The sequence below is a fragment of the Oryzias melastigma genome, linkage group LG24 (assembly GCF_002922805.2).
Source record: "Oryzias melastigma strain HK-1 linkage group LG24, ASM292280v2, whole genome shotgun sequence".
Lineage (NCBI taxonomy): Eukaryota > Metazoa > Chordata > Actinopteri > Beloniformes > Adrianichthyidae > Oryzias > Oryzias melastigma.
The window spans coordinates 16,994,065-17,008,993 of NC_050535.1; the positions used below are offsets into that span (position 1 = coordinate 16,994,065).

At 40.3% G+C, this 14,929-nt stretch overlaps 2 protein-coding genes across 3 annotated transcripts in view; both read right to left on the bottom strand.

Moving 5' to 3' along the window:
- The window catches only part of med23 (mediator complex subunit 23), a gene marked incomplete in the record, with an annotated part of 129,350 nt that extends 126,222 nt beyond the window's left edge, over positions 1-3,128 (bottom strand). Inside the window, 4 exon segments of the mRNA XM_036210492.1 lie at positions 1,497-1,665; positions 2,587-2,653; positions 2,741-2,797; positions 2,887-3,128. Of these exon segments, the coding sequence (XP_036066385.1) occupies positions 1,497-1,665; positions 2,587-2,653; positions 2,741-2,797; positions 2,887-2,931 (338 nt within the window).
- Positions 3,129-7,889: 4,761 nt separating this feature from the next.
- coq8aa (coenzyme Q8A, genome duplicate a) overlaps positions 7,890-14,929 on the bottom strand; it is a 25,354-nt gene continuing 18,314 nt past the window's right edge. For both annotated transcript variants that reach the window (XM_024291453.2, XM_024291452.2), the window contains exons 11-17: positions 14,825-14,906; positions 14,460-14,553; positions 14,163-14,304; positions 13,354-13,461; positions 13,223-13,288; positions 10,754-10,840; positions 7,890-9,318 (exon numbers count right to left, since the gene is read on the bottom strand). In XM_024291453.2, the coding sequence (XP_024147221.1) occupies positions 9,031-9,318; positions 10,754-10,840; positions 13,223-13,288; positions 13,354-13,461; positions 14,163-14,304; positions 14,460-14,553; positions 14,825-14,906 (867 nt within the window). In that variant the 3' untranslated portion in view covers positions 7,890-9,030. The remainder of the gene's footprint in view (positions 9,319-10,753; positions 10,841-13,222; positions 13,289-13,353; positions 13,462-14,162; positions 14,305-14,459; positions 14,554-14,824; positions 14,907-14,929) is intronic.

Genomic DNA, 14,929 nt, shown 5'->3' on the forward strand with positions numbered 1-14,929 from the left:
TAAGAAAGATGGAAAATGTAAAGTTTAACTAGATAATATTCACAATCAAAGTTCAAAGCAGCTGATAAAAGAAAACTGATGACCCAGCATTCTAGCAGCATTTAAACGCATCACTTATGAGTGAATCTTTTCTTTGATGGAGACGTGAAAAGATTCTTACATCAGATTTGTGCTTAAATACGGTTTTGTGTGTGCGTATAAAGTGTTTTCTGTGGGATTTTCAAAGATTTGTGTCTTTACTTTGTTTCAAGCTGTTGTCATTTTAATTTGTGCATGTGTAAAATTAATTTTGTATTTTTTTTTACTTTCAGAATTTTTGCACTTATGCACAAAATATATTAAATGAGTTAAAACTTTGGATTTAGAGACGCAAAAATCCAAAGGTATGCACAAAACAAGAAGTACACATGCACAAATTGGGGTCATACTATTTTCTCTCCAGATCCTTCACCATATAAGGACTTTTTTTTGCAGCACTCTGACCAGACAACTCAGCAGACTCCATCCTCCCAGCCTCTCACCATCAGACATGTAAACACATGGGTCTGTAAACACTCTGAGTGGAGCTGGAACTTAATGTATACGCCATTTAATTACAACGAGAATGTGAATGCGTGGGTAAGGAATCAGGTTGGTTTGGAAATGCACAAAGTCACCATTCGGGGAACCTTCGAAAGATAAGAATGCCGTGATGGAGGACACAATCTACCCGATCAACTGGTTCAGGTTGGTGTAGATAGGACGCCAAATGTGGCAGATGTGGTAGAAGGCCTCGTTGTCCACTAAGAAGGAACAGCCAGCGTGCTCTATGGTGGTGTGGTTAAGACAGAGTTACAGGACTTCACCGTCGCCGCCTACATGCCGTTACGTCACCAATTGGTAGACCTGCCCCACAGGCACGTGCACACATAGGGTCCTAGGGGTGATTGAGCACCTTCCCTTTTTGGCTTGTATTAAAAAGTTCCCTGTAGCCTGTACAAAATGCTCAGCCAGTGACGAATCTTTCTGGAAGCGTGTTTACCGGTAAACTGTATTGAAACAGTAACAATATAAACATTCAATTTATACATTGTAGTTTGAAGGTTTTTCTTTGTAGTAGACCAATCAGAGGAAAGCCCGTACAGACCTGTCTCCACCCCCAAATGTCAAACATCATATTTCACTCGCGCGCAGAAGGATGCTCCTGCCAGTAGAGTCAGAATCCTCCATGCCAAAATGTCGTGCGCATCCACGCTCACAAAGATGGTGCTAGCGCAAACGCCTCACTCGTGCCCGAGGGAGCAGCTCACGCACACGGAAGTAGACAGTCTCTCCCGTGAGAGGTTTAAATACAAGCGAGCAGAAAGGGCTCGCGGTGGTCTAAATTGTCAGTGAGGAATGTGGGATACGTGCATCATGATGTCTTATTTCAGAGTGGACTTTTGACATAATGCCATAGAGTCGTTTTACTTCCAGGTAAAGACCCTTTTCACATGACATCATACCTCACCTGGTGCTTTATGAAGGTGTGTGCTTTCGAATGCAGTCCATCCGGCTGCTCCGCACAAGTGAGCTCCCGGGACTCTGGAAAACCGTGTCTCCCGGCAGAACAGTCTCTCGGAGCGGCTTCAGGACAGTATGAGCCGGCGGAGGCAGCTATTAAACGCAGAAATGCTGCTCTGTGCACTGAAAAATCATGAGAAACCAAAATATAAATAAATCACATGAATTCATTTTTCCAATCACATCCAGATAAGATAAAGGCAGATGTTATTCCCACATATTTATGTGTAGCCAAGATGCACATCGCTGCACGGATTAAGAAAATTATGAGCAAACAGTCACTTAAAATTATTATTAATTATAATATTAAAAGTATCCTCAGAGCATCATCTCGCTCTATACAGCATCTTTGATTAAAAACGGAACTCGACATTTCTTCTTCTACGGCTATTTACAACATTTTAGACCGTTCTGCGCATGTCAAAATGATCTATTCCAATCAAAACGTGTGGCGCATGGAAACGTTTGTTATAATGGGATAAAATTTCATAGGCCCATGGTACTTGTTGCATCTGCTGCCCGAACTTTTTTTCATCCAGACCTTTGGCTCACCCGGCAGGCCTGGACAATGTCCCTGCAGAGGAGGCCACACCAAGCCAGGCAGGGAGCAGAGCAGCAGGCTGGGTTCAAGTTGCTGCTGGTTGGTTTTCTTCCTCTCTTTTAGCCTTTTTTTCCTCAGCAATTTTCAATTAGTGAGATATGTTTTGATATTTTGGGGTTGGACCTTGGTAGTTTTGATTTGCGGGCTTTATGTATTTCTTTTCTTTAGATAATTTTGGTTAGGCAGCCCTTAGTTAGTAGGGAGCTGCTGACTCGTCGACACGGCTGGGTCAGCAGTCTCCCAGAATTATTTTATGTTTGGCCAAGATTCCAATTCCATTTTGGTTTGGCCAAGAGGATTTAAAATTGGTTAATAAATTAGTGGAAGATTAAATGCACAACCAACTCATTCTGGAAACAGGGAACAAAGTACATTAAAAAAAGAAAGAAAGAAAGTGCATCAAAACATGAGTTAGAAAAGAGGGTACAGGTGTAAACACTTACAGTGAGTAATGTCACTTTCCTCCCATAACTGTTCCAGACAGTTGGAGCTGAATGCCCACACAAGTTTCTAAAAACACAATTTACATTAACAACTGTTGATAACTAAAAATATAAACTGCTAAAATTAGGTTAAAAATAATTCAAAACCACTGACATCAATCCAGTGTTCGCACTCCACCATGTTTTGGAGCTCGCGACAGCACCACCATTCCTGAGACAAAAAAAAGTCATCTTTAAAATGCTACAAAGCTAAACAGGATTAGCTTTGGGTTGTTGGCGACAGAGTTTATGGCTCCTTACGTTAAACACACGGCCGTATTCCAGAAGGGGCTCAGCAGACAGCATTCGACACACGGTGCACAACAACGACGTTTTTTTTTTTTTTTTTTTTTTCAACTGCGGCGTCTGTAGGGAGAGCGGCTGCGTATTACGTCACTAAATAGCGTCCCTCGTCAGAGCCAGGAACCGCACACCTGTGCGAAGACAGTTTCTGGGTCCTAGTGCCCCATAGATTAAAACCACCTCTCTCTTACATACACATGATGTAAATTGACGTCAAAATTATAGACGTGCACAGGGGCTGTAATTAGGTCTAGGGTGAGGTCATTTGACATGTCATAGGAAAGTTTCTATGAGGTCATTTGACATCATCAGAGAAAAGGTATAAATACGGGTACATTCCTCAAAAACTTCATTTACCTTCGAAGCTCCCCGGAGTCAAGACATCCAGCGAGCCTCCTGTGAAGATCAAAACCCACTTTGTTTGCAAAGAAGATATTTCTCTGTGTTAATTTTATTCTCACACGATTTCTTCAACGCAAAATTATCGTCACTATGTCGCAAAGTTCATCTGAAGTGTATGAAGGCTTCTTCCTTCGTGGAAATAAAGGCCATTATTACGTAGAAAAGTTTCTTGGTGAAGGAACTTATGGAAAAGTTGTAAAATGCCTGGAAATGTCTACCCAAAAACATGTGGCCATTAAAATGATCAATAAGGATTTTGAAGATGCATACGAGGATGAGATTAAAGCCCTGATTGAATTGTCCCAGATCGATGCCGATAAATACAACTTGGTCAAGTTTGTGGAGTGGTTTCATCACAAAAACCATGTTTGTATCGTCTTGGAAATGTTGGATATAAGCCTTCTTGATTACATGAAGAAGCGTGGATCCCGTCCTCTATCTCTAAGGACAATCAGAAGCCTTGCTTGGCAGCTGCTAGTTGCCCTGAGAGCCCTGAAGAAAATCAACATGGTCCACTGTGATATTAAACTAGATAACATTATGCTGGTGGACCAAAATGCAGAGCCTTTAAGGCTCAAACTGATTGATTTTGGGTTGGCTGAAAAAGTTGAAGACCTGGTAATGGGAAATAGAATCCAGAACATTTGTTTCCGGGCACCAGAAGTCATGCTGGGTCTGCCCTTAGATGAACGTCTGGATATGTGGACTGCCGGCTACGTTCTCGCCCTTCTGTACACGGGCTTCTGTATCCATCCACAGGACTCTGAATATAACATTATCAGAACCATGGTGAAGATGCATGGAATGCCTGACAATGAACTTCTGGAAAGGGGGATGTACACTGATAGGTTTTTCACCAGGACTGAAGAAAACTCCACATTTAAGTGGAAGCTGGACACACCTGAAGAACAGTCCAATAAAAATGGGATGTGGGTTGCAGACAAACTTGACTTCTGGTCTTTTGATGAACTCATAAGACGTTATCCCAACAAGAAAAAGGCCAAAAAAGTGGAAGAATTTATGGATCTTCTAAAGCGGATGTTGGAGGTGGATCCAAACAAACGGATCTCTCCAGATGAAGCTTTACAACATCCACTTTTCAATTTGTGGAAGAAGCAGCCCCAGACCCCCAAAGAGCCTCCACAAGTCCACCAACAGCCAGAAGCAAAGGCTCCAGCTGTCTCTAGAAAGAGAAAACGGAGCGACGAACAGAGCCAGGAGCCTGAAACCAAGGCTCCAGCACAGGTCCACCTACAGCCAGAAGAAACGCCTCAAGCTGTCTCTAAAAAGAGAAAACGCAGCGACCAACAGAGCCAGGAGCCCGAAACCGAGGCTCCAGCACCACAGGTCCACCAACACCCAGAAGCAAAGGCTCCAGCTCTCTCTAGAAAGAGAAAACGCAGCGACCAACAGAGCCAGGAACCTGAAACCGAGGCCCCAGCATCACAGGTCCACCAAGAGCCAGAAGAAATGGCTCAACCTGTCTCTAAAAAGAGAAAACACAGCAACCAACAGAGCCAGAAACCCGAAACCGAGGCTCCAGCATCACAGGTCCACCAAGAGCCAGAAGCAAAGGCTCCAGCTGTCTCTAGAAAGAGAAAACGCAGCGACCAACAGAGCCAGGAGCCCGAAACCGAGGCTCCAGCACCACAGGTCCACCAAGAGCCAGAAGCAAAGGCTCCAGCTGTCTCTAGAAAGAGAAAACGCAGCGACCAACAGAGCCAGGAGCCAAATGAGCTGTCAAAGCGAGACACCAGCTCAGAAGAAAAAGAGATCTTAGAAAATTACTTTTTCTATACTGTCTGGAATTAAACTATAGAATGCCTGAACATTGAATGTTATGGACTAAAATGTGAAAAGTAGCTGGAGGGGATAGGCTCAAATAAGCATTGGCTTCTGCCTATCCCCTTTTCAAACATGTTATTTTTGAGTTCAGGATAATGGAGACCATTTTATTTTATATATATTTTTTATTTTATTTGTACAGTTTTTTGGTGTTTTATATAGCTTGTTGTACTTTTTCTAAAATAAATCTAAAAAAAAAAATAATAATAAAATAAAAATCAGGAAAGCCATCTTAAAAGCCTGATACCCCACAATTCCCCATATATTGTAAAATCCCCCCAAAGCTCCTTTAACAATTCGGCCAGTGACTGCCAGGTCTGTACCTCCAATCCCAAAAGTTTCTCTACACGCTGTGGAAACAAATGTTCCCAAAATAGGCTTCAAAAACAGGGGCAGCACGTTGCTCTGTTGGTTAACATGGTTGGCTGACAGAACCGCGTCTGCGTGGGTTTTCTCCGAGTGCTTCGGTTCCCCCCCACTTTTCCAAATGTATTATTAGGGTGGCTGTGGCGATGCGGTAGGGTGATCGACTCCTGATCGGAGGATTGCGGGTTCGATTCCCACCTTGCCTGCCCATGTGTCAAAGTGTCCTTTGGCAAGTCACTGAACCCCAAATTGCCCCTGATGGGTGGTTGGTGCCAGTGTTTGACAGCGGAACCACCATCAGTGTGTGAATGGGTGACTGAAAAGTGCTTTAGGCCTTCGAAGGAGGGTAGAAAGCTCTATTTAAGTATACACCATTTACCATTTAGTAAACATTTCGAGACCATTAGGTGTAGACACAAAAAACTAATTAGGCCACTTTCAGGTTTTCAATATTGCTGTGAAATATCATAAAGCAAAGAGGTACAGCTCAAATTACCCCCCTCCCCCACCCAAAAACATTGAATGAATAAAAAATGTAATTATTATTATTATAAATATTATCATAATAAAGTAAATTTTAAAAAAGCATCAGTCACCAAAATTTATAGATCAAAAACTCAAACAAATCCTGGCAGTCCTGTGGGTTTTCTCCGAGTACTTCGGTTTCCCCACAATAATTATTAGTAATTGGCTAGTGACTGATGTGATCCCCTTCCAGAATCACCACCTTAACGTGGTGAAGGGGTTTGCGTGCCCGAATAATCCCAGCAGCTGTGTTGCTAGAAGCATTTGCCCAAGAGGGCAAATGCTTCTAGCAAGACAGCTCCCGGAGGACGGGCCAGACTAAGAGTGATTCAAACAAAAAATGTATTATTGAATACACCCATACAGCAAGGCTATGCGTGCCCCATAGTTTAAAAGTGGGCTAACATTTTCTGCCCACTTTTAAAAACATATGTGGCCCACTTGGCCTTGGTGGATGGGCAATTATTTCTTCAGCAGCCTTAAAATGGCATCTAGACCCTATGCAGCTTTCTAAAACGCTTTTGTTTGAATCTTCACTATTTCCGTCTAGACTCAGTCAGGAACACCTGAAGAACTCTGGATCCAATGAGGTCAAAGTGTTGGGGTCAGTAATGGTGGTGAAGACGGGGAGGAAGAGGAGGGTGGCAGAGTCAGTCCAGTAAGCTGAAACTTGGCTGAAGCACAAAGCTGTCCTAGGTTCCTTTCATGTTTGGTCAAAAAATGAAGAGACTGATATTGGTATGCCTGTTTTAGCAGGTTAGGGTTCGATTCCCTACGGTGCTCAGCAAAATCCTTTGACTTTGATACATGAAAAGATGAGCCTAGAAACCATACAGCTGGATCAATGCTCATGTCCAAATTAGGATCAGAGAAGGGTATGAGTGGAAGACAGCTTTTGACATTTTAAAAGCTTGGTTCTACCATCCGGTTAAACTGACTTTCAGACTTTCAATTCATGGTGAATGTGAATGTATTTGTATACCTCGATTTACTCCAGGAACCAGTCCATCTGCGTTCATTACGTTCATTTGATTTTGGAGCATTTTGCTGGAGAGCCTTTTGTATATTAAAGCAGAAAAATGTGAGTTTCCCTCTCCTTCAGTCATCTTTCTTGGATGCATTTTGGCCTCTGGACACATTCAATTTTCTCAAAAACAAGTTCTTTTCTGCACCAATTCTGACCCGGAAAAGTCATCTGTTTTCGAAGTGGATGCATCCGACTCTGCAGTGGGTTCTGTTCTGTCATAATTTTCCGTCTCTGATAACATTCATGTGCTTTCTTCTCCAGCAAACTTACTTCAATCTGTAGAAACTACAACATAAAAGAAAAAAGAGCTACTTTGACTTTGGCGCCACAAAGGGTTGTAAAATTGAAAAAAATAGATGTAGAAATGATAAAATGATATAGAACTCAACGGGTTCGGCAGCTTTTAGTTCCTGGTTGAAACATGTTTTAAGCGGGGATGTGCGGTCGGAGAAGACAGCAGTTCCTCATCTACCATCTTCCTTACCTGCTGCTATCATGAGACGTAAAGCCTACCGATAATAAAATGCATGTGTGCACAACTTTTTCTAAAAATGTTTGATTTGACTAAATTTTATCCTGAAAATTGCTATTTTTTCATATTTCTAGCTTATTTTCAGTGAGGCTACAAGTTCTACTGCATTGGAAATTACACAATCACACGTCATGGCAGCAACAAACCAGATTGTATCACTACTGACTCTTACCTGATTTGTGGCCAAATGTAGCAGCGCCACATGCTGGACAAAAAGGTGAACTGCAGCAACAGGATTACTAAAACACATCTCACAAGTCATGATCTTAATTCACATGATATTTTATTCCAACTTTCAGTTAATAGAAAGTCAACATTTCTACCCAAAACTCTCAGCTGGAAACAATAGGCACATTTTTTTTTTTTTTAAGTTTCTTCTCCCACATTTTTACACCAAATGGCAGGTAAGAGAGCATTGAGAACTTTAGAGTTGCACAGCGATCAGGAGGCAGGCTGTGGAGGGGAAGTTATATGGACAGAAAAGGCGTGTGGGTAAATCCACCAGCCGATCTTGTGCGTAGAGTTTTTTTCATTCCCTGAAGTAACTGATGTGTTGATGTGACATGAACCACTGTGGATTAAAAGTATTGTATTCACTCAGAACTACAAAAACACAGAATTCCTGTGACTTCATCTTTTTGTTAACTGGAACTCAATATTCACGTGGTCCATGATAGCTTAAAGGGTTATTTCTATAACCCTAAATTGGAAACAATCAGGTGACACAAACTGAGTGAATTGATGATTTTACCCAGAAATCTTTGAGAATTTACCAAAACTAAAGGAACGGTTTGAAACAAAAACGATAAAAATGAAAGATAAAATTCATTAACAGCTATTGATCAATCTGTACACTCATTATCTAAAATAACGCAGAAATCTATAAACTACATTTACACATTAGGAGTCAGACTTCTGCAGCAAAAATAATTCCCATCAGCCCCTTTGTTCAACGCAAGGTGGTTCAATCGTCTCCTTTGTGATTCAGACACGTTGGTCCTGGTTTAAACCGAGACTCGCACTTCCCTCAAACTGTTTACGCACAAAAACTCTTAATTTGAAGAAATAAAAAGTAGCTTCAACAGTTTAGCTAAAGAGTTAAAAGCGATCCAAACAGGAAAGGACAAAAAAAAAAAAAATTGCATATCGCCTTGAAATGATCAGAAAGGAAATGCAACCTCTTTACATTCATGTTTTTCTTCTGGAGCCATGTGTTCCTGTGCGTTTAGCTGAAAACAATGCAGATGACATGTTTCCTCTTGATAAAAAAACTATTCCTCTGAATATTATATGCTTTAAACCTCACACGTATTTGTCCATAACAGTAAAGACCAGTGTTCAATATCTCAGACAAACATGGCTTCCACTCTCCCCCAGTACTAGTCCATCAGTTGGCTTGATTTCATTAGGGGGTGGGCCTGCGGCCTTCCCAGTACTTCCGATAGGCGTCATCAAACATATCCTTGCAGCTCAGCTTTGCATTCAAGCGGGAGCAGATGAGGAAGGAGCCGCCCATCTTGCGGTGCAGCGAGTACGTCTCCTCCGGCGGAGGCGTGAGCCGGTGTTTGAGCATGACTGGAATGAGGTTGTGGATCCTCTCGGTGGTGGACTGAGAGCCGAAGTTGAAGATCTCGGAGGAGGCGAAGGCCTCGCCGAGGATCATCACGGCGTCGACATGGGCGTTCGTCATGGCCTGGATGAAGAAATGTTCATAAATTAAAGGGGATTTTAGCTTTCAATTATTTTGACTGTAAACTGTAATCTATTCATTTTTTGTAATGGATAAACATAACATGAGAGTTAAAAAAAAAAAGATTAATTGTGTTTTGACGCAAGGTTCACACTGGACCCAGAAGCATTGTGGATGCCTCTCAGAAGCCCCATGTAAGCCTCTCAGAAGCCCCTGCAGAACCCCCCCAGAAGCCCCATGTAAGCCTCTCAGAAGCCCCTGCGGAATCCCCTCGGAAGCCCTGTAGAGCGGCATCCCGCTCTCTCCTGCAGTTCAGACGCATTTTTCCGCGACACTCTGCTAGAACTTTTTATGTTTTGGCCATCATGGGGAAGTTAAAAACCTAAAATTGTTACACCATGTTTCTACTAAGAAGAAGCAGGTAGTTTGTGAGTCTTCACTTCAATTTATCTGTAATTGAGACACATGGAGAGAAGTGTGTGCGTCTGTTTTTTGCGTGTGTTGTGATTGTATGTTTATTTTCCTCTCTACTGTCTGGTTAGACACAAAACATGATCCCATTTGTCAATCGCCTTGTTTTATTGTGAAAAATTGGTTATATTTTGAAATAAACCAGATTTTCTCATGTATCTTGATGTGACTTCCTGCTAGAATTGACGCGGCTTCTGCGTCCAGTGTGAACCAGGCGTTTAGCTACATTCAATTTGGCAATGCAAGTTCAAGTGCTCTTGTTTAAGTGGCCACTAGATGTCCCTGTTCTCTGTTGTGGTCAGTTAAAAAGGTAAAATCCGAATGCCGGTATTTGATCAAAAATCTTAACTGAACATGCGACTGATTAAAAACTGCACTGTCTTTAAAATGAAGCAGGTCTTCAATCATAGACTAGATCTTCCTCAAATCGCATCATTTGCATAAAATGAAAACAGTTAAAGCTGAAAAAGAAGCAGGAAAGCCGATGTTTTGAGCGTTTTTATCAGTCGTATGATTGTCACTGTATGTCTGAGTAATCACAATTGTCTTCAGACTCTTCATTGAATCACATATCCAGTGCTCTATCTTTATTTCATGCACTATGGTTTATTTTTCCATTAAAGCTTTAAAAGTTTTTTTTTTTTTTTTTTTTATCTAAATTTTTTTCATCAGATTGTTTCATTCTTAAGGAATAACAGCTTGTTTTTCCTCTTTGGCTAACTTTCAAAATAAAACTTCCTGTTTCAGATGTTTTAATGTTTCCTCTTTCGACATATGCCAAAAAAAAAAAAAGTTGTCAACATTGTTCATTTAATAGTCATTATTGACAAACTGAAAATAGTGATAACAAAAAAAGTCTATTATTTCACATGTACATATAATGTTATGACTTTGACAAAAGTTAGTAAATCTGCTTCAAATAACAATGGAACTCTTACTTTTAAAAAGCACAGAATTATTTTATTACCTTGGACTCATATCCAGTGAGGAACTTCATGTCAATAGATTTCTTCAGAACTCCTTCTCTGTTGCCCTGAGCAGCTGAACGGATAATCTGCAAACACAAACAGTGACTTTTCATGCAGTTTTTCCTCCTTAAAATTAATTTTTTGTCAATATTTCCAAGCTCCTTTATACTGAGGTCATCTTAAAGTAAGAATATTTATTTCAGCAAAAAAAAAAAAAAAATTTTGCAACTTTTTTCTGCTTTAAAGAAAAAAAATCTAATAAAAAGTGTAACTTTTGTAATAATGAATGGCTATAAATAGCCATTTTTGACTTTTCAATTCTCCACTTTAATAAGAATTTACCTCAAGCTTTTTAAGTCAGGTGTTTTGCATCATTAAAATGAGTTTCAAACTAAGATCAATTATGGTTCTCCCAACACACACGACTAGGGGTGTTGCGGATCACGGATTATCCGTGGTGGACCCCCCTTCCTCTTAATTGAAAATGGTTCGGTCCGACTGGACTATTCTTCCACAGCTGTTTGTTACCGTCAGACCCACAGAGTTTAAGGGAGAGAAGACACGCTTTAAAATCAGGAGTTTAAACACCTGATTTAGAGGAGAACCTCCGTGAAAAAAGAAAAAAGGAGACAGTCTGTCTATTGCCGCGCGGAAAGGAGAGAGTGCTCGTAAACGGACAAGGGGGCGGGGCCATGAATTTGAGGGTTTCTTCTGAAGCTTTTGTATGGAGCTTCAAACTAGAATAATTTGTTGTTTTATTGTGTATCAAAATTAGGCTTGTTAGTTACATTTCTGTTTTATAATGAGGTGATCTATAGTAAAATATGTAAATTGAAAGAATGTTCAATAAAGTTACATAATAATAATAATAAAATAAACTTGTTAAGGTATACAAATCTGAAGTCCCCACGAGACACCACCACCTTATTTTAAGCCAGGAAAAACCCTGCAGCTTCCGTCACAAACTTTACTCAACTTGACGCGGATGGATAGATATCAGGTTTATTTAATGTTAAGACCTGAATAAAAGCATCAGTACACGTTTCAATTTCTGGATTCAAAGAATACATCCGTAATGGACATGATTTTATGGCAAGCCAAAAAGATCACCAGGAAAAGCGGGTGCAACAGTGCCACGTTTTACAGATAATTATTATTATTTTAAATATTTAAATGTCCCCATTTGGCGAGTGGGATCAGAACATTTGTATTTCAAGTGAACACCAGATAGATTTGGTATTTTCAAAACTATTTTTAAGCATTCTTTTCTCTGTTTTTGTAGATTTGTATGTATTCAGAAACTACAAGTTTTAGCATTTTGCTTGTGTTCAAACTTTAAAGATTTTTTGTTTTAATAAATAGGCCTCAGTGAGCAAAAGTTTTGAACTTTTGTGTAAGGGAAGTACTTTATATTCATTTTGAATATATGATTTGAAACGTTTCCAAAAATTAATTTAGCTTTCATGTTGTTGTTGTTGTTGTTGTTGTTGTTGGTGGTGTTTTTTTTGTTGTTTTTTTTTTTTAACTTTTTACTGATCCGAAAAGTGATCCGAACCGTGACCCTAAAACCGTGACACGATCCGAACCGTGAGTTTTGTGATCCGCAACACCCCTACACACGACCCCATTCCAGACTCTTTAAATCTGGGGTCTCAAACTTAATTGACCTTTGGGCCACTGAAGGCAGAGTCTGGATTGTATGGGGTTCAATTAGTGTCAAAAAAAAGGGTTTACATCCGCTCTCTATGTCTTTGGTCCATTGTCTATGTCTACTTAACAGGTTTTTTTGAACATTTGTTCATGTCCATCTACTAATGAGCAATATCTTCTGTGAAACGACAGGAGCTAACGACGCTAGCAACTGTTGCTAAGGACTTTTCTGATTACCAGATCCAACGACAATAGCAAATGCAAAGTTTTAAGCATAAAGCAAATACAAAGCTATCATCAAAGAAGTGTGGACATGCAGAAGATGTTGCTTAGTAGACATTGAACTATCATATGAAGGTGGGGGCTGCAAATAGCTCGCCAGTTTGAGACCCCTGTTTTGAAATCTAGGGAAAAAAAAAGACAAATTTGTAACACAAAAATGCAAGAACATTTCAACTTTTACAACTATTTCTAGAATCCAACATAAATGATTTGTTCCACTGCAAAAGAAATCTGTGTCCAGCTGTACACTCAGGGCCATATTCCTGATTTGTCCACCAGAGGGCAGCTTTTAGTCTATTTTCGTTCAGGACAGTAGGCTCAGGTATGCCAGTCCTCCTGTTCTCTCCACACCACAAAGCTGACATTCCATCTCCACCATCAAAGTGTCAAAAGCTGCACCTGCTTGGCTCTGTTCATCTTACATCGTCTCATTGTTCACTCCAAACATATCTTAACGGCTCCACAGGGAAAACTTTTCACAGCTTCTGTTCATCTGGATCATCTATCTCCTCAGAGCTGAAGGTGACCGGACTTACCTCGATGTAGATGTCGGTGAAACTTTGATCAAAACCTCTTGTGGCTCCAAAGTCCAGCAGCGCCACCTATAGAGTCAAAATGTCAGGATTTTTCATGTTTATGGTGTGATATAGTTCAGACTCTAACTCACCCGGTGAGTCTGAGGATCGTAGAAGAAGTTGGACCAGTTCGGGTCGGTCTGCATGTATCTGAACTCAAAGAGCTCTCTGAGGCACAACAGCAGGATGTTCTGGCAGATCTGATGCAGAAACAACCCATTACAATGGTTGCATGTTTGTCACACTTCAACAAAATTAATATAAAAGAAGCCCCAAAAAGTAGTTTTTCAAAGTTGTGTTGTTCGTTTCTTTGGTGTCAAAAAAAAAAAAATTGACTTTTGTCTCATCAGCTCCTTCCAAAAGTCTTGACGTTTTCTGGTGAGCAGAAGTTTCTGGTTGTTTTTCATCTGGTGAAGCCGTGAACTTTGACCTTGGCTGAGGCGAGGGATGCCTGCGGTTCTTTGGATGTTGGAGCGGCTCGCTTGAAAGCTCGCAGCTGAGTCATTTGGGGTTATTTTTGGTCGGACGGTCACTCCTGGGAAGGTTCACCACTGTAACATCGTTTAATATTAGCAATACTAGCTCTCAGTGGTAAATCCAAAGCTTTAGAAATTACTTTCTTTCTTCCAGATTTTTTTTCCTAAATTTTAATGTAAAGTTTTTCACTGTTTTTTTTGGTCTTTTTTTGTCAGCCAAGAAGTTTTCATTGATTGGGAACAACGTTTTTCCCCAAAGAGCCATAACGATTTTAATTAATATTCCTTTTTAGTCAACATTTTCCTTCAAATATAGTATTTTGGTGTATTAATTTTGATAGGAAGTGATGTGAAACATGCCAGAGTGTCGTAAATGTAAACTAGACTTATCTTCATTTGGCCTGGCTTTGGTTTGTCAGCCTTACCTCGTTCTTCAGCTCCTGTGAGAGGCTCTCTGCCTTGTCCAAAGGAAACCCGGGAACAAGCTCTGTAGTTAGGACATGTTTGCTGCTCAGATCGTCGATCACTTCCGGCACGAAGAAGAACGGATCGTCCTTCAGCAGCTCTCTGAGTCAGAAACAAACCTGTTACCGAAGCAACTTTAAATCTAAATAAATGACTAATAGTCTTTTAGTAAAAAAATAAAAAATTAAGAACAAAATAAATATTTTATTTTGCTTTTGTTTGGCATTTAAATTCAAATAGGAAATCTGTCAGAATACCTGAACTTCTTTGCACACTGAGCTTCTCGAATATAGTCGCACTCCAGCGCCAGCTCTTTCCTCATGACATCAATCAGATGTTCAGGAAAAAGACCTAAAGACAAAAAAAGTACTTTTACTTTCATGAACAAACATGATCATAAAAGCAGAAAATTTAGTAAAAAAAAAAAAAACCACTTTTCCCTTTAACTAATGATTACAGCAGAACCAAATTTAGGATAAAATACTTTATCTTACAAGAAAAACAAAAATGCAGAGAAAGCAGAAAAAAATGAAACAAAAAATATTGTATTTGTAAATTCCTCGAGCATGTGAAGCACTCGAGACATTTCCATTTGCAGAGTGTCATTGTGGTTCTTCTTCACCTTCAGGCAGAGCGTTGCTCATATTCAGTACGGTCATCAAGTTGTTAACGTCACTGTTGATACTCTGAGCCACACCAGGATACTGTGGAGACACATCGAGACAAA